The sequence below is a fragment of the Astatotilapia calliptera genome, chromosome 17 (assembly GCF_900246225.1).
Source record: "Astatotilapia calliptera chromosome 17, fAstCal1.2, whole genome shotgun sequence".
In the NCBI taxonomy this organism is placed as follows: domain Eukaryota; kingdom Metazoa; phylum Chordata; class Actinopteri; order Cichliformes; family Cichlidae; genus Astatotilapia; species Astatotilapia calliptera.
The window spans coordinates 36,930,553-36,949,658 of record NC_039318.1 but is presented as its reverse complement, the minus strand read 5'-3'; the positions used below and the strand labels follow the sequence as shown (position 1 = coordinate 36,949,658).

The window sequence follows — 19,106 nt, the reverse complement described above, 5'->3', positions numbered from 1 at the left end:
TGTGTCTGGTAGTGAAGAAATGATGAAGTCTCTGACCAGGCGTTCAAAGCACTTCATCACTACTGAGGTGAGGGCTACAGGGCGATAGTCATTGAGAGAAGCAGGGTGGGGTTTCTTCGGGACAGGAACAATGATGGACTCTTTGAAGCATGTGGGGATCACCGACTGAGATAAAGAGATGTTGAATATCTCAGTGAACACAGGAGCTAGCTGGTATGCGCAGTCTCTTAGGATACGACCTGGGATGCCGTCTGGTCCTGCTGCTTTCCTGGTGTTCACTCTCTTGAAGGCTCTCCTTACTTCATGCTCGGAGATGACGAGCACGTTTCCGGTGCTGGCAGTATCTTCCTGTCTGCAGCCGTTAGCGCCGCTAACACTAGCATTGTTGAAGACCTTAGCTGCAGCCTCGAAGCGAGCATAGAAAGTGTTCAGCTCGTCTGCCAGAGTCACGGCCGCGTTCGTCATACCGGTTGTTGGTGCTTTATAGTCCGTTATTGTCCTTAGTCCCCGCCACAGGCTCCTAGAGTCACTCTGTTGGAGTTGTGACTCTAGTTTCCTCCCGTAGCGCTGCTTCGCCTCTTTCACCGCCCTCCGCACGTTATATGACGCGGCTTTGTACGGGTCCATGTCCCCCGTCATGAGTCCCGTGTTGTAGGCAGCGGTGCGGGATCTCAGAGCGTCGCGGATGGTTTTATCCACCCACGGCTTCTGGTTGGGAAACGTTGTGATAGTCTTTGTCTCCACGGTATCATCCGCTAGTTTCCCGATGAATCCCACATTAAGTTACTTGAAGACGTTTCACCTCTCATCCTAGACCTGAAGAAGCTTCTCGGATGACAAAGACACTTTTCCTTCCAAGCTCCTTAGACTTTCCTGGTATGACTTTTCCACAGGTCTAAGCATACTATGCTGTCTATACACTTTAAATTGCTTTTAGGACATCCAATCGTGTGGTATTGCTAACAAAAGACAAAGGCTGTCATGACTGTGTGTTGACTGTTTGTGTTTTCCTGTTGTGTAACGGTACCACCACAACACCTTCTTCCATGACTCACATTAGCATAACATCCCTCTGATGGGATATGACTCAACGTGAGGTTTAAGTGTTCTCAAATTGAGTCCACGTTTTCCACTCTAGAGGTTTTGTGCCTCCACTCCAACTTTTGCTTTCGTTACATTTACCTGACAGCATGTGTTAACAGACAGATTTAGATGTTGTTGCCTACAACAAATGAGCTTATTAAATATTATGAGATAAATCCCGAACATCCACACCAAATGGGTGTGGATGCAGGTGCATGTCGCCATAAATAAGAAAACAGCTCACACCACAGAGTTACGTACTTTTTGGTGTTACTTGTGTATTTTTGTACCATTTCCCTTTCACCTCTCACATTATGCCACTATCTTCCCAGTACCAGTGGAATTATGGGATTTTATGTAAACTATTATTGCTCCTGTATCTCCGTAGCAGCTTGTTTTACACTCTGTCGTAGCTTTGAATGCCTTGAATTGAGCAGATGTGTTAAAGCTGTTTAATTTCCCCACATATGTGCTTTTAATCAGTCACATCCTTCTAATTATCATGAAATTGTCATTATTTTAATCTTACAGTCATTTTAAAATGAGTTTTTCTTTTTTCAATAACTTTAACATAAACACAGCTTACATTGATATGTAATTCTACATTTTGGCCTGCTGGCTGGCAGTAAGGATGCTATTGCACCCTCACAGCAGCTGCGTCTCTGCATGTCTGTGACTCCTTGAACCGCCCATGACATGAAGTCGACGGTCCATCGATGGGAGGAGCCGAGAAGCAGAAAGTGTATGCTGCGGCTTGTTTGTTTTTGCCCGTGATTGTGATGCAGTTAAACGGAGCTCGTGCTCGTTGAGGTTTTTATTGTCTCATTTACTTCCTGTTTTTCTTAATACTCTTATATGAGCTTGAAAAACTGCAACCATATAAACTTCCTCACGCTGCACCAAATTGCCGCTGCTTTTTATTTTCATCGCAGAGCTTTTTGCTCACGTCACATGTGTTCTCATTTTGGGTCTGGACCCAGATGGCCATTATTTGCCTTTTTGCATCTGACTTTCCCTGGGGATAGGAAGAGAAGGAAAGAAAGGGGGGAGAAAAACCCAGAACGCCTCCTCATTCATTCCCAAATGCTTTACAGATAGTCACAGGAGTATAAAGCCTTTTGTTCACTTAGTCACTTACCACTTTGAGCTTTTCTTATGATAAAAAGAAGAGTGGCCGCTTTGGAGAAGAGATACAGGGGAAAAATCACAATATAGGAAATCCAATAAACTAATTTTAGTTAATATTATTCTTTATGGCTTGTTTGTTTGTAGCGCAACCGTCGGCACACTTCCTGCAGGTGTGTGTTTACTATAAAGACGGAAAAGAAAAGAAGCTGACAAGCGTAAAGTACAGAGAAAAATACAAGAAAGTAAATGTCACATGCAGATTGTTTCTTTGGAAAAATGTCTGGGAGGATAAACCACAGCCAAAAAACCCCAAAAAAACCTACAGTCTCTAGAGTCTCAAGGTCCTCCTTCTCAGTGGGTGTCGTAAGGAGGTCAACCTCCCCTTCCTCCATTCCTCCACGTTCTTCTTTCCATGAATTTAGCAGCATCATTCTCACTAACTGTCATCAGTGAAGGAACACAGTGCGCCCCGGTGTGTGTCACTCTGCCCTTTCTTGTCCGGTTTATTCATGATTTATTTTGTGTGTGTGTGTAAGCGTGTATTCATATCTTTGTGGGGACCAACGGCCCTTATGGGGACCAAAATCCCCACAAGTTTGAACGGTGGGAGCAGGGGTTACAATTAGGTTAAGGTTAGGAATTCATTTTTCATGGTTAGGTTTAGGGTGACGAGCTAGGGAAAGCATTATGTCAATTAGATGTCCCCACAAGATATGAATATACGTGTGTGTGGGAGCGCGATCTGTTCATAGGATGTTGACATGTGGAAGAATTCATCTTGCCCTTTTTTCACGCTCCACCATTAAAATTAGGTCAAGGTCAGGCTGCCTGATAGTGAAAACAAAAGGAAATCAAAGAGAGACGCGATGAAATTAGAGGAAAGCCAGAAGCAAAAGATGCTGGTGGAGTCTTTTGTTGCTTTGACCCTTAAAGCTAGCCCCCATATTCTCAGCAATGAAACAGTGAAACAGCGAAGAATTCGCTTTTTAACTGTGCGTTTATGTTTTCAGCTTCGATGTGGAGAATGGACCCTCTTCTAGCTGCAGCCCCTTGGACCCTCAGGCCTCCCCTGGCTCCGGTCTGGTCCTCCACACCAACTTCCCAGGTCACAACCAGCGCCGAGAGTCCTTCCTCTATCGCTCAGACAGCGACTATGAACTGTCCCCCAAGTCCATGTCACGAAACTCCTCCATCGCCTCTGAACTGTGAGTAGAAATAAATTGCAATTAGTTTGAAATTAGTTCAGTAAGTATGTTTTTTAGGGTCAGGTGTTGAGGTGCTCTCACCTCAAGTGAACTTGATTCTGCAGCTTTTTAACGGTGCAAAATGCCACAGGTTGTTAGACGCAGTCAGTCCTGGTTTGTGTTCATGCATTCCAGGTTTTGCATATCTGGCCTCCACCACAAACACTACTGCTCTCTTCTCGAAAATTATTCTCACTGTGCTGACTGCTTTGCATGTCATAGATCGGAGGAGTCAATTCAGCACAATCATCACTTTACATGTGAGGAAATGTTTTTCGTAATCTGCACTTCCAGTAAATGAAGATGTTTCACTATGCTTGACCTTAGTACATTAAAAGTATTATTTAACTAATACGTGCAGTATGTTGTCATACTGTGCACGTAGCTCAGTGGACATCAACTGACTGACTGAATACACTCCATAGTTACTTAATTAGGTACACTTTGCTATTACCAGGTTCTGTTACTCAGATTCAACAAGGTGCTGCAAACATTCCTCTGAGATTTTGGTCCATATGGACATGATAGCTTCACACACCTACTGCAGATCTGTCAGCTGCACATCCATGATGCGACTCTCCCGCTCCAGCATGTCCCAGAGGCGCTCTGTTGGATTGAAGTCTGGTGACTGTGAAGGCCATTTATGTGTCGTGATCAAGTAATCAGATAATTTGAGATGATCTCACCTATGATGGATGGTAAAGGGATGAACTTGGTCAGGAACAATACTCAAGTAGGATGTGGTGTTTAAATGATGCTCTATGCACCACATCCTTTCATCAGCAGCAGGAGAAAGGACAGATTCTCACCCTGCCACCTAAATGTGGCAGCAGAAATCAAGACTCATCAGATCAGGCACCATCCCATCGTCTGTTATCAGATTTTGGTGAGTTTGTTCAACCTGTTCTTAGCTGACAGGAGCGGCACCTGCTGTGGTCTTCTGCTTCTCATCTCCTTCAGCGTTCAGAGATGCTCTTCCTCATATTTTGGTTGCAGCGATTGGTTATTTGAGTTGCTGTTACCATCCTGTCTCTTCGACGCAGTCTATCCATTCTCCTCTGACCTCTGGCATCGACGGGGCATTTTTGCCCAGAGAACTGCCGCTCGCTGGATTTTTTCTGTTTATTCCAGAACATTCTCTGTAAACCCAAGAGATGTTTGTGTGGGAAAATTCCCAGCACATCAACAGCTTCTGAAATATTCAGACCAGCCAGTCTGGCACCAACATGATAGACAGGCTGGCTGGGTATTTTATGTTAATGAGCAGTTGAACAGGTGGCCACTGAGTGTTCACCGTAAGTAGTGACGATCACAATGAAATTACTGCAAGAATATTGACAACATTTCCTGAAAATAGTGTATTGTTAGTCTTGGCTTCATCAAGCCAAAGTGTTTTTTCTGGAAACATCTCTCTTAGATGTTCTCTTCCTGGTCTTGAATGTTATCTGTAGTTGGCACCTTCACTGTTTCTGTCCATGAAGGAGTCTCTCATCTGTAAACTTTGACCACTTCCTTGGGAGCGACTTCTTGACTTGGCTAGTTGTTGTGACATTGAACCTTTTAACTAAGGAAAGAATCCCTCATCCTCCTGGCCTACAGAGGAATATTTTGAGCTGCCTTCCTTATAAGAACAGACCAAATTGTTCATTTGGTCAGTCCTGGAATCTCTTTTCCTACAATGGGTTTATTCAGTTTTTTCGGCCTAACGATGGGCTCCTTCACTGCACTGATTTCATATTTTACCTCGTATCAAGGGTTTCAGTGAACAGCTGCCAAAAACAAATTCTAGAAACTTTTGTCCAGTTACTTCTGAGTCTGTAATTCCTAAGCAGTTCGTGCCATCTGTTTGTTCACCTTCTTGTATTAAAGCTGAAAGGCTGCTGAAAGGTTTAACATTACAAAGGTTGTGCCTTTATCCAAAAAACATATGGACCTAACTATATAAGGATCTCCTCACTGACCACATTATCACAATATTTTTGGACCCACAGAAGAGTCACTTTCTGTCCCCACCTCAGCTAACAAAAATAGGTTAACCTCAATATCGAGGCCTCCTTGACCCAGGTACGCGTTCTCCCACGATACTTTCCTTCCCATTTATTAGGTTGTTGCACAAAGCTGCTTGGGTCATTTCTTTTTGCTCTTTTTCTTAACAGTTCTCTCATTTTCTTGATATATTTTGTATCCAAGCATTTTGCTGACGATGGTTTGTTTCTTTTTAGACATGGTGATGACCTGATCGTAACACCTTTTGCTCAGGTAAATATCCCGTTATCTAGTTGTATGTACACATTTATGTTTTTATCTTCAAACTAAGCCTATTTTAAGTAAATCTTTCAATAAATACCACGGTTATCAGCATACATGTAAGTAGTTGCAAAACTGAAATCTAAAATGCAGGCTTGAAATGTGCATGCGGTGCAAAAAGGGCTCAGTTTGAACAGGACTAGCAACATTCGTCCTAATGTTTAAATTGAAGTAAATAAGTAAAAGTGCGAAGAATGCTACTGATTCGCTCTCTGCTTGTTCAGGTTCTTGCAAGCCTTCGAAGTGTAAGGAATAACTTCACTGTACTGACCAATGTCCAGTGTGCCTCCAACAAGTAAGTACCTCTAGTGGCTTCTAGCATATTTTAAATAATGAGCTGGCATAATTCATGCATACACATCAATCAAGCTGAAATCTACATAACTTACCACATATTTTGTGGTAAGTGTAAATGCTTTTTTCCCAGAATAATATTAGATTTTAGAAAGTAATCAGAATAACGCTTGCCGTCTGCAGTTCCACCAGTTTGTCACAAGGGGGAGGCATTGTCTTGCAGTGGGACTGAAGTGGGATGCTTGACATCAGTGCAGCAGAACAGTTAAACCAGTCCAGTGAAGACCCTACATACTTCAGACAGACAAAAATGAGTACAAGCTAGATTTGAAAAGTTAACTCAACACGATGCTACAGCCGAAGGAATCTTTAATTCTTCTCCTCTCTGGTTTCCAGAGCAATAGGAATAGTTCTCTGCTGTGCACGGCACGGTTCAAATGCTCTATAAGGAATTCCTCTGTTGTCATGAAGCACATGAAGCACAAACAGAAAAACACTCCTGCAGCTACACACGCATGAAGTGACTCATTGGCATTCACCGTGCACCACTTCAGAGGCCGCTGCAGCATATATGCGTTTGGCATACGATAACGCAGGAGACTAGTTACAATCTCTCTTCAGATGCCAAAAAGAAGAAGAAAATGTGTCGTTATTTAGTTTTTCAATTTTTTCATGTCTCTCTCTTTCAAAAGGCTAGCTTTTTTTTTTTTCAACAATATACGTGTCGTTTATAGTTATAGTTAAGTAAGAGTGCTCCGTTTTTCAACAGTGTTGCTTTAAGCTGCAGCAGCACACTGAGCATCATCTCTCCCAGTGGAGTGCGACTGCAGATTTAGATGTACTAGAAATATGTATGTAGGCCACCTTTCTTTCTGTTCGTCACTGTGAAGGTTTAAGTATGAATATGTGTTTCTAAAGACACTAAAAGCTCTCTGCTCTGCCTCAGGCTGAATTAACGCTCAGTTTTCTGTATTGACTACCTGAAGCCCGTCTGACCTACATTTAGCTCTGATAGCTCCACACAGACAAGAGCAAAGACTGAGAAGCACACACGGCGCACAAACGTGGATCGTTCACGTATACTGAATTAAACACACACATAAGCTGGAGCTCGCCATTCCAGCACACATGCACAGTTTTCACTTAACCCGATTTCTTATTTGGGTTATTTTTATACTAATCAAGCTCAGTTAAACTTTTAAAAAAATAGGGACGGTGGGTTCATTGTACAGCATAAAACAAAACAAAAAAAGTGTAAAATATTTAGCTGAATAGAGACTAATGAGCAGAAAAGCCAAAATGCAACATCCCCATATGAGGACACGGGGCCTCAGGAGGTTAAGATTAATGTCTTTAACGTGTTTCAGCCCACCGGCCACTGCCAAAATACCAACATTTAGTCTGTTTATACTGACTTTTTCATACACATTCACACAGTTGAGCAAAGGGCAAGAAGGAAACAGTAATGTCCCCATATGAGGACACGGGCTCTCAGGAGGTTAAAACTGATGTGTTTAGCAACATGTTGCAGAACACTGACCAGCTCCACCTAAAAGTATTCAGTCTATTTATACACTGCAACCCCTGCCTTGACTGTTCGAAACTTTTCACACAGTTCAACCAGGAAATGCAACATGTAAACACGCAACTAAATGCTTAAAAAACGTACACTTTTTCAGTTTGCTGCTCTAGAGCATTCAGGTGTGTGTTTCCCAGGTGTGGACGCACATGCAGCAACTTCAGCCCAAAGTCAGACTGTGCAATGTTCAGAGGAATTGCAGAAAACCCAAGAGCTAGCCACAGTTAGCATTTTAAATGTTTTAAGTTCACAAAAGTATAATTAGAAACAAATGTATGGCAACACAGCTTAAGTTTGCAAAGCTGCATCTGAGCAAACTGCACGACTTCTGGACAGACGAAACCAAAGTGAAGATGTTCAGCTGTCGTGCACAGCACCACTGTGGAGAAAACCAAACACAGCATATTAGCATCATACCTACTGTCAAGCAGGTCTGTGGAGGGCTCTCTCAAGCATAGCAGCGATGGTCCAAGTCCAGACCTCGACCTGTTTGAAATGCTGTAGCAGGACCTTAACAGGCTGTGCATAAACCAACCCCACAAACATCAGTGAGTTAAAGCAGCGTTGTAAAGAAGAGTAGGCCAAAATTCCCACACAATGTGTGAGACAGTCATACAGAAAACAGTTACTTTAAGTTATCGCAGCTAAAGGTGGGGTACAGCTGATGAATCATGGGGTACTTCGTTTTTCCACAGGACTGCCCGGAGTCCACGCAACGTCCACATATCTATATATTATTGCCAGAGCCTCTAAAATCTGTTTATTTTGTTTGTTTGTTTTGTGTTTGGTTTTTAAATTTTCAAGTAAGATTTGCTAGTGTTTCTATATAAATATATATCTGTGGTAGTCTTTGTTTTATAGCATCTTTCTTTCCCCCTTTCTGTGTTGTTTTCGTCCTTCCAGGCGCTCTCCTGCAGCAACAACTCAGCCTCCAGTCACCAGAGTTTGTCTCCCGGGTAAGCAGCTCAGAGAAATGTCCCCCTACATGTTTGACCTGTGCCAAGCTACCAGATACAAAGTTATCTTGTTTTATATCTGGTGCACACATTCAACCTCTCTATTCTCCTTGTTTTCATCATCATCTCCTCCTCCCTCCCTTCCTCGCTCTATCTCCTGTCTTCTCCTTGTCCCGTGAATTCGCCTACGTGACCACTTACATTTTCTTTTTTCTTTCTTTTTTCCCCCCCACCATCTGTCTCCATCTCCAGCGTTGTAACCCGGACTATTTTGTCATCAAGCTCATTAACTTTGTTCTATTGCAATTAGACTGGCGGTTGAGACTCACACTTGCACACACAGTTTTTCCTATTAAACCAGCTCGCTTTAAAGAAAACAGCAGACCTCCCTTTTCATCTTTCATCGCACTTGATTTTAAGCAGCCGTGTGACTTTCTGTACTGTACTCGTACATGTCCAGGCCAGTAAGAGGCAGTGTGTGAGTACATGTACGGGCGAAGATAACTTTATTTGTGTCTTTGGAAAGTGAAAAGTCCTTTCAGTCCTCTGTGTAGTGCTAAGATTTGTTCTTGTGCACTTGCTCAGCCGAGGTCATTCGTTTCACAGAGGCGCGAGCAGTAATTACGGTTAAAAGTGTACACATCGGACATGTGCGCAGGTCTCCTTCAAGTGTCGTTATAAAGCCGTCATGTCACGGCAACCAGCTAAACCAGACAGGAGCTGCACGAGATTAAAAGGAAATGCAGTCTTTGCACACAGTTATATGTCACGTTTGCCATAGGCGATAACTGAATGTGCACTAAAAATGATGTTTTCCCCAAAATATTCATTTTAAGATGCATCAACATTTGTCTTTCATTCTTTTATTAAAAGAGTGAACTATGAGACCTCGCATCTGTAGGCAGATGTTCCCACACTGTCTGCAAAGGGTATTAAAAACAGTCCCAGACAATGTGTTGTTGTATAAAGAGAGACCGAGATGAGCAACAGTGAAACTGAGAATGGCGAGGCAGTTAACCATCAAATAACCAAGATGTTTGACATGAAACCCATTCAGGCCAGATAAGGTATCACGGTTAACCCAGTGAAAATGAAGCCTCGCACAGTTTCTTTAGTCTCCTTTGTTTGGGGCAGCTTCCATATTGAGCTCTTCAGGAGGATCAGACAGCTTCTAATCTTCTTTCATTTTTGAGTCCAAATAAGTCATAATTCAGCACATTGTTGTTGAATTAGTCCTTACTGGTCTGTTTGTGTTATTGCTCAAATACATGACTTCATGTCGTTGAAAGGGAAGTAACGCATTATGCTGTTTATACAATGTCTGTGTGTGTGTGTGTGTGTGTGTGTGTGTGTGTGTGTGTGTGTGTGTGTGTGTGTGTGTGTGTGTGTGTGTGTGTGTGTGCGCGCTGCTGTGTGCACAGTTAACTCAGCGACATATGTTAGTGAGCGTTTCGTGCAATTGTATCCAAACTCTGTACAATGTTGCAGTGGATGCGGATTGATAAGATGCTCACTTTATATCATATAATCATCAAGTATTGTGAGTAATGTTGGCGTGTGTGTGTGTGTGTGTGTGTGTGTGTGTGTGTGTGTGTGTGTGTGTGTGTGTGTGTGTGTGTGTGCGCGCGCGCTGTAGGGAGGTGTTCCTGTGGCTCTGATTGACGTCAGCAAGCCTGTATGTGGCTTCTGTTGACTTCCTGTCAAAGCAGATGGACTGAGTTTTCACTTCCTTCTTCAGAACCGCAGTTCATCAGGTGCTCTAAGTTAGTGTGTGTGTGTCATAACCAAGCTGCATAACGTGCATTGTGACCTTTCTTTGTATGGGTGTCGCAAAATTACTGGTGCGTATTACGTTCAAGTTCAGTCGTTTGAGAGTCACAAAGTTTAAGAATTACTGAGTGGAGTTGACAGTTTAATCCTCCAATTCATGGAAACATTTATTTACACTTGCGGCCCACATGCATGTCTCAACAGCACTACGCTGGGCCACCTTAACAGGCTGCACAACAAATTCAAGCATAACCAACCTTCTTTAAATTGAATCATTAATCTGTTTACATATTTAGCACCACACGCAGATGCTCAGAGAAACAGTAAAAGTTATAAAAAAAAAGAGGAGAGGTGTTTTAGTGAGGAGCAGAAGTCTGAATGAACTTGACACAACAGCACCGCAGGCTTCTTCACATTTCCATTTGCTTTGTAATTTTTCATGTGAGATCATGCTTTTAAGCTAGCCTCACGAGCTGATGAATGACCTCGTTTTAGTTCCAAAGAGACCCATGAGGGGTATTTCCCAAAGTCTGACTTGACCCGTGCATTCTAAAGTCCTCCGCAGTCATGCCGCCAGCACTGCTGCAGATGCGCCGAGCTGCAATTGACCGAATACCTCACTGGAGTCTGCTTGTTACTGCAAAAGCTTGTCAGCAATGTCGATGGTTAGCCTTCTAATTACCAAACTACGTGACTTCATTTTGCTCATAGGTGTAAGAGTATGTCAGTAGTGTGGGAAACTTTCAAGCGATCATAAGATAAGTAAGGAAACCTTTAAAATGCATCAACGCACTTTAAAACTTTTAATCAAGTATTCCAGTGTCGTCACTTCGTGTAGTAAACTTGTTATAAGTCATCGCCTGCCCACCGCAGAATCACTTCTGAACTCAGTCCCACCTTTTTCTCATGACTCTCTTGGCCCCGTCCTCACTTCACACTACCTGTATTCACATATGCACATGCAACCGCATCTCTCTCTCCCACCATCGCCATCTTTTCGCTCTTTTATTCATTGCCATTATTTTGAGGAGGTGTGGGGGGTTGATGGGGCAGGAAACGTGAGGCAGGAAGCGAAGATCAGATTGTTCCTGTTTTGCTGTCTCTAAACTCTTGTAACTTGACGGAAGCCAGGAGGAACTGTGTGTGTGTGTGTGTGTGTGTGTGTGTGTGTGTGTGTGTGTGTGTGTGTGTGTGTGTGTGTGTGTGTGTGTGTGTGTGTGTGTGTGTGTGTGTGTCAGCCCACTGCAGAAAAATAGGATACGAAGAGACAAAGGCCTATTGTCTGTGCCCACACACTGCACAAACATGCACATGCTGACACAATGATATAATACGTAAATACCTACAGTAGTGCAAACCGCGTCGCTCTCAGGTGCCGAATCCATTTCACCTTCTCTAAGGACACGAGTTGAATCTCTTAAAGAGAAAAATAATATTAAAAATGGAAGAAGCGCCATGTTTTGAATAGAATTCCTGAAAGAAGTCAAACGGATGTTAACAGCTGCTCTCAATTTTAATAAAACGTGTTCTCTGCTAACAATAACACGAAAGGCAAATGAAAAAAAATCAGAAAATCATCTTCAAAAAAGTAACAATAAACTCAATGACCTAGTAATTTTCTAATAGATTTCTAATCTACAAATATATAGAGATCATATTAGACTATGCATTAGGATAAAGTGGTTGTTAAATGAGAACCTCAACAATCATTGGCAGGTTTTGCTCTTTGCTTAAACTGGAGGAATTGAAGGTTTCGTATCATCAGTGCTGCCATAAATATCATCACCGTAGAAATCCTATGAGAGCAGAGAGCTGAAAGAAATATCACTCTGGTTTTTGCCTCCAAAGCAACTTAGGCTACAGCATGTTGCTGAGGGAAACTTTGACACGGAGACATTTTGTTGCTGAAACTCTGCAGCCTGCATTGAAACGTAATGCCACAGACAGCTGCTGGATGATGCTCTTGGTTGTATTGTTTCTTTATTTGTATGTTTCAAATGTGAATCTGACAAAAGGTGGATGTGGGGAAAGTCTCTAGGTTCATTGGTACCAGTGTGTGGTGAGGGATTGTTATGCGTCCATCACTTCTACTCAGCAGTAAGTGGAAATGTCCACAGATTTCTGTTATCATATTAATCCACACCCTGTGGTCTAAAGTGTTACAGTTCAAAAGCACACTTAGAAGTTGTACTTTTGAACACCTGACAACTTCTGAGTGTCAGGTGTGGTTAGTGCCTTTGTCATCACACGGTACCCAACAGTTAGGAAAAGTACGGTACGCTTTTTTTCTCACACAACAAAGATGAACATGCCGTAGATGAACTACTGGAGATAGATCAGATTGGTTTCTAGATAACTGTTAAGTGATTTATGCAATAAGTCGGACAACTAGGTGAAAAGAGTATGTGTTGGAATCATAAAGTAATGTGAATTTAACTCAAGGCAATGGTGGGACAATCAAGTCGAGACAATCAAAGGTAGTCTTTCACATGTGTACATATATCAGATTAGTGCAGATAGTCTGCTCAGATGTATTTTCACTTCTGGAAAGTGAAGATGCTGCCACGCAGGTAGAAGGACGCGTGACGTCAACTTGCAAATACCTGGGCTGTTCTCACACAGGAGCATCAGATATGTTACGCAGCTTACAGCAGGTAGCAGGTTAAAAATAATTTAATGTCCCCATTCTCACTTGAACAAGAAGATAAAGTGAGTACATTGAAAGATGTTGTAAATATATTGGGGTTTAAATCAGTTTTTATGCACACAGTGTTTAAAAGCTGTGCTACTGTCCACTCTTAAGGCTTCGGAGTCTTTTGGCGTTACAGTTATTGAGCTCAGTGACGAAAACGCATTGTTTTCACAGAGCCATTATCACGTCACAGTCACCAATGGGTTGTTTGAGATCCGCATTCACATGTGCTGAGAAATTCCAAATAATAGCGAGCCACTGACCCAAAGCAGCTGTCGTGTGTTATGGTGTCATAACAGAGTCAGGAAATATTATATCCCATTAGTAACGCACTTAGCTGGGAGAACCTCGCGGAGGTATGACCTGATTTCCTCGTCAAGCCGACCTCTGTGATGAAATGCTGTCATACAGGATATATGTGAGGCAAAGGGCTCGTGAACTCTCCAGACCTTAGTCACATACACACCGCTTGTGTCTCAGTTTGGCCGATTAGCAGTGTGGAAAGGTGTCATTGAGATGACTTTTAAATCGTAATGTGCTTTTCCATTGTGTAAGTGCTTTCTTATAAAGCGGACAGGGGCCTCCCATGACTTTTCCCCAAAAGCAGCTGTTTGGTGAACTTTGTACACCAAGTATGAGTGACGATAGCGAACGCGCTTGCGTGGCCCGAATCAGGATGGGCGGGAAAAAGTAAACAACAATTTTGCAAATAGAAACCAGTGCACAGATATTTGTTGTGTATGGCACTGTCCATATTTGGAGAACTTTCTCTTTGTTTATAACCAGGAAATTCTTAGCTGTGTCTTAAGGAAAAGCTTGTTATAAAAACACAATGGTGGATCAAGATAATGCTGCTGCTATATTTGGTCATCAAAGCTTTGTTTGTACGCAGGATTCATAATGGAGACAAGCACTCCTGAGAGGTTTACATAAATTCATTTGCTGCTCAGATTTAAAACCTTTAAATGTGCCAGATCGTACATGTTTGTAAATACAATCTGCCTCAACAAGCAGGATCAGCCGTAGAACGGATAATTATTGTGGATTTTTACAGTTGCAATCAGAAGTTTAAATACACCGTCGTGGGCATGACTGGCATTGCTTTTAATGTTTCGTTGAACTGTTCTTTTTCCAGGCTGGAATGATTGTACAGCATACACCTTTAGCGACTTTAAAAACAGAGTTCACAAGTTGGTTTCACAAGTTTGAATTTATTTTGGATTGTGTTTAATCTGCACAGGTTCAAAATTATACAAACGTGGTCAAATGTACATAGAGCCCCACAAACATTTGGCAAAATGACCCTTAGCAAGAACTAGACACTTCTGATAACAGTCAACAAGTGTTTTGGTATAATTCTGGCTGAGTATTTGATCACTCTTTTTGGCAGAATTGGTAGAGCTCCTGGCAAAGTCAACACATTTTCATTAGGGTTGAGGTTAGGGCTTTGGAAAGACAATTCCAAAATCGGAATGTTAACCTGCTTCCCTCCCAAAACCAGTTTTTATGTGTTTGGGATCACTCCCCTCTTGGAATACCCAGTTGTGTCCGATTTTCAACCATCTACCTGTTGATTTCAGAATCAGAATCAGAAAGGGGTTTATTGCCAAATGTTGAGCAGGTTTACAACATTAGGAAATTGCTGCGGTGCTTCAGTGCAAACATAGTGTCATAAATAGCACTTAAATAGACATGAAAAAATAAAAGAATAAGAATTAAAAGTGCTACGTAGGTGTAATTGCAGGTGTAATTGCAGAATTTGGAGGTCAGCATCCTTCATTATTCCATCCAATTTGCATAATGTAGCAGTAACACTGGCAGCAAAGCAGACCAGGGCATGGTGCTGCCACCACCGTGCTTGTCTGTTTGTACACTGTTCTTAGATTTCAAAGCCCAGTTGTACTTACATTTCTCCAGGAGGCATTTGGCTCGTCCATGTGGGCAGCTGCAAATATCTGCCAAGCTTGAAAGTCCCAAAAGGTTGATTCTGTTCATCTGGACTCTGCAGTCTATCTACACCTACAGGCCAGTGGACGCTCTTTCAGTGATGAGGATGTCCACATCCTGGACAGGGAGGAACGCTGGTTTGAGCGCAGAGTCAAGGAGGCCATTTACGTGAAAAGGGAAAGACCATCTCTGAATCGAGGAGGGGGCCTAAGGGTACATCTGTCACCATCTTACAATGCTGTGATTGCAGCCATTCCCCAACTCTCTGTGAATGGGACTCAGGGTTATTGATCAGTAGTTGTTGATCAATGGTCACGACAATATGCATATTAATGATGAAGGAACTGAGCTCACAGTCCCATTGTTCATTCAGTGGGTGGTTTCAGTCATTGTCCAAATGTCCTGTTTATAAGATTGGAGAAACCTGCAATCAGCTGAGACTGAAGACGTCACCTGATGATGAAAACGTCCCGATGAACAGAATCAACCTTTTGGGATTTACTTACCTGCATGATTGAGCATGCATCAAGACCAGCTTAAAGGAGCAGGGACTCCAACACCTTTAAGGTCAACACCCTCTCAGTCTATGGCAATGCCAAACAGTCAAACTGTGAACAGTGACGCTGGTGTTCTGAGTATTGGTCAATCCAAAAAGTGCTATCAAAGTCCTTTTTATACTGGCAAACAGAAACTACCAATCATGATGACTAACAGAACCATACATGAAATTATTTATTTAAGCCTCTCTGTGTGCAGCAGAAAGTAGAGCAAAGGGCCTTGAAGTAGGACTACCATATCAGTCTCTTTATAAATGTTATTTAATGCAGGCTTTCAACAACCATGCACTCCCTGATTCAGACAGTGGCCCGGTGTGTGTGGGAATGCACAGAGGAGGTCACAGAGAGGAGGACAGGAGAGACAGGACAGGAGGAGGAGTGATGAGGAGTGATGAGGACAGGAGAGATAAGGGTTGTCTTGAAAAGGGAGGAAGAATAAGCAAGAAGGACCCTGAGAAAATATGAGACAAGAAAGAAGAAACCCAACACAGAAACAACATGAATTCTTTCTGAGTCAAGCTGTCTTATTTATTACTTGTATTGACATCTATGTGAAAAGGAATCTAAAGGAATTTAAACTGGGCCACTGCAGCTATAGTAACAAACAGGAGTCGATGGAGCCATAGCAAACCAGACAGACACACCACTCGCTGAAAATCACACATAATTATCTATCAGACTTTAAGTAAAAGAATATTTTTATGTGTGGAATTGCTTTCTCAGCTAAAAATAAAAAGCATAGTCTGTGTACTTAACTCATAAATGACAGTTTTGATTGATGATGGCAAAGGTAATTATGGTGCTAATGACTGTTTACATGGAAACATGCTTGGATGTCTCGTAGATGTTTCACTTCTTCCTCAGATATGTACAGACACTCGTGAGCATGGCACAAATAATCACACATACACATAAACCTCAGCTGATATTAATTTAGAGTGGTAGCATGTGACCAAAGACAGCCTAGACCCTGTCCAAACTTTAGACTAAAGAAGTATCCTGGTATAAGAGCCATTTATCAAGAAAACCTTTGAACTTGGTTCTGCAGTATGGGCAATTTTTGTGAAGAACTGCGTCAAAACTGCGTCAAAAACTGGTTAACAAAGATATACTTTACAAAAATATAGGTTTCATCTGGTCCCTCCTTCAGTAACTTCCATCAAAAGAGCAGTTTTCCTTGAGGGACTACATGCTGTCAGTTTGTTGTTGGTAGAAACATGCATGACATCATATGGTGATCACTTTTGTTTTGTGCATATATTTGCATCTTCTTGCAGCTGCTGTGTGTGCAGTAGTACTGTTTTGTGAGCACTTTTCATTTACTGTACACACAAACACACATAGGTCGTCATGTTAACAGGCCCAGTTAAAACTAGAGTCTCTAGTAGGAACGAGTGCAGCTGTCTTGACCTTCTCACCGATGCAGGCCTACAGCACAAATGAAGATCTGCTAGTGTGACAAGTGTGCTTATCTCACGAACCTACATGCGTACGCAAAAATGATACAAAACCCTGTGTTTACCAGAAAGATTAGCCAGATTAGGCCGTGTTGGGCTGCATTGCCTGCTGCTCTTCTAATACTGGGGCTTTTTTGAAATATATCAAAAAGTTGCTGGTTTCGGGCGATGAAATAAGTCTCTAAGACAGGGGTGGGGAACTCCAGGCATCAAGAGCCTACAGGTTTTAGATCTCACCCTGGGTCAATACACCTGAATTAAATGATGAGTTCATCATCAGGCCTCTGGAGAACTTCAAGACATGTTGACAAGGTCATTTAAATCAGCTGTGTTGGGTTAAGGACACATCTAAAACCTGCAGGACACCGGCCCTCGAGGCCTAGAGTTCCCCCACCCCTGCTCCAAGAACTACAAACCATCTTTTAGTTTGTGCAGTAATGCTGGAAAAGTGTCACGGTCCAGATATGTAGTTCACTGAGGGATATTATGGCTGAGCAAGCATGCCTAAGTGCTGCAGATACAGTATCCACCAGCCTATCAACTGTTTCTCAGCTCACACTCTGCTGCGCACGTCCACAACACCGACCGTTGCTGTGGTAGTGGCGTCTTTTACAACCATGGCCTCTGCCTCACTCTTCCCTGCTTTCTCCAAGAAGTATCCAAGCATTGAGCAACACATACTCTCGGTCGCATTTCCCTGCTTGATAGAGGCTAATGGCTGTTTATACTTTTGCCCCTTGTTTCACCTGCCCTCTTTACTACTTCCCAACTGCTCCCAAAACAAATCATACCCAAACACTGTTATACAAGAGTCTGGCTGGTCTGCTGTGTGTCAAACTCTGAAGCAACAATATTGGAATTTTAATTGTTTAAGTGCTTCATGTGTCCAGGCAGAGTTGTTTCATTCCTAGGAAGGCTCTTCTGCAAAAGACCTATGCAGGCAGTGTGTGTATTTGCTGGTGTGTGTTGCGGCACATCTCCACCAGCATGCAGGCAACTGCCACTGACAATATCTGAACGAACTATTGCAACGGCTTTTAAAGTTCAACACAGATTATGTAAATCATGGCTCATATTCATTCTGCAAGTCCTGTGGTTCATGCAATAAAGATAGGGTGCTGTTTTTCAATTATATTCATAATCATATCGATTTCTTTTTAAGCCCTTCGCATGACTCAGAAAACAGCAACAGCTTTCCAGCATAACAAAGTAATAATATAGTATTGATAAGTAGTTTCACTGTTAATAACAAGGGGAAACTGTAGCCAACAGTTGTATGGAAACCGTTTTAATACAGTTTTCACACCACTCATAACTTAGTCATAATTAAACTACTTTATATAAAGTTATCTTCAACTTCAATGTTCCCAAACTTCTTAGACACTCTGATAGTAAAAGCACCCAAACACACACACCCACACACACACACACACACACACACACACACACACACACACACACACACGCACACACACACACACACACACACACACTGTGTTGGATGAGAGGCAGGGTAGGGACTTCAGTGGATGCATTTGAATTGCATCAAAGTTGGCAGGTGCAGACAGTCTGCTTGGATGTATGTGCACGGATGACATAATAGAAACTGTAAATGCATGCAAAACAAAGGTATGACTATTATATGAGTGACTGTGAATCAAGTGAGTGTGTCTGTGTGTGTTTGTCACGCAGACAACTTTCTATCCGTGGAAGGAAGTCTACACCGGTCAGGATTATGACATTAATGAGGAAACAGGCCCGTAGGACGACAGCAACTTCCTTAGACACACAGCAGGAAACAAACACACGCTCACCCCCAGGTGTTCAGACGCCACCCACAAGCTCTTTTTCTTTAACACTTCATTCATCTTTCTGCGGGGACAAATGAGTTCCTTTGGCGTGACAATGAGACAAAGAGCAGACAGGGCTTGACCTGCGTCACGGTCCTCAGGATGAAAACACTTATAACACATTGCCCCAGTCACAGCTCATTCAGGGCTTTACTAACTGGTTTCACAGGTGAGCCTTTAAGGCTGGGTCTCCACAACAGGTTTTGATATTGAAGAGAATCTTTTGAAATTAGGATTTTTAT

At 42.4% G+C, this 19,106-nt stretch overlaps 1 protein-coding gene across 4 annotated transcripts in view; it reads left to right on the top strand.

Annotated features, from left to right (window-relative positions):
• pde4ba (phosphodiesterase 4B, cAMP-specific a) overlaps window positions 1–19,106 on the top strand; it is a 204,700-nt gene that overhangs the window by 145,969 nt on the left and 39,625 nt on the right. For all 4 annotated transcript variants that reach the window (XM_026146428.1, XM_026146431.1, XM_026146430.1 and 1 more), the window contains 4 exons: window positions 3,222–3,416; window positions 5,678–5,714; window positions 5,987–6,057; window positions 8,539–8,591. In XM_026146428.1, coding sequence (XP_026002213.1) covers window positions 3,222–3,416; window positions 5,678–5,714; window positions 5,987–6,057; window positions 8,539–8,591 — 356 coding nt within the window. The remainder of the gene's footprint in view (window positions 1–3,221; window positions 3,417–5,677; window positions 5,715–5,986; window positions 6,058–8,538; window positions 8,592–19,106) is intronic.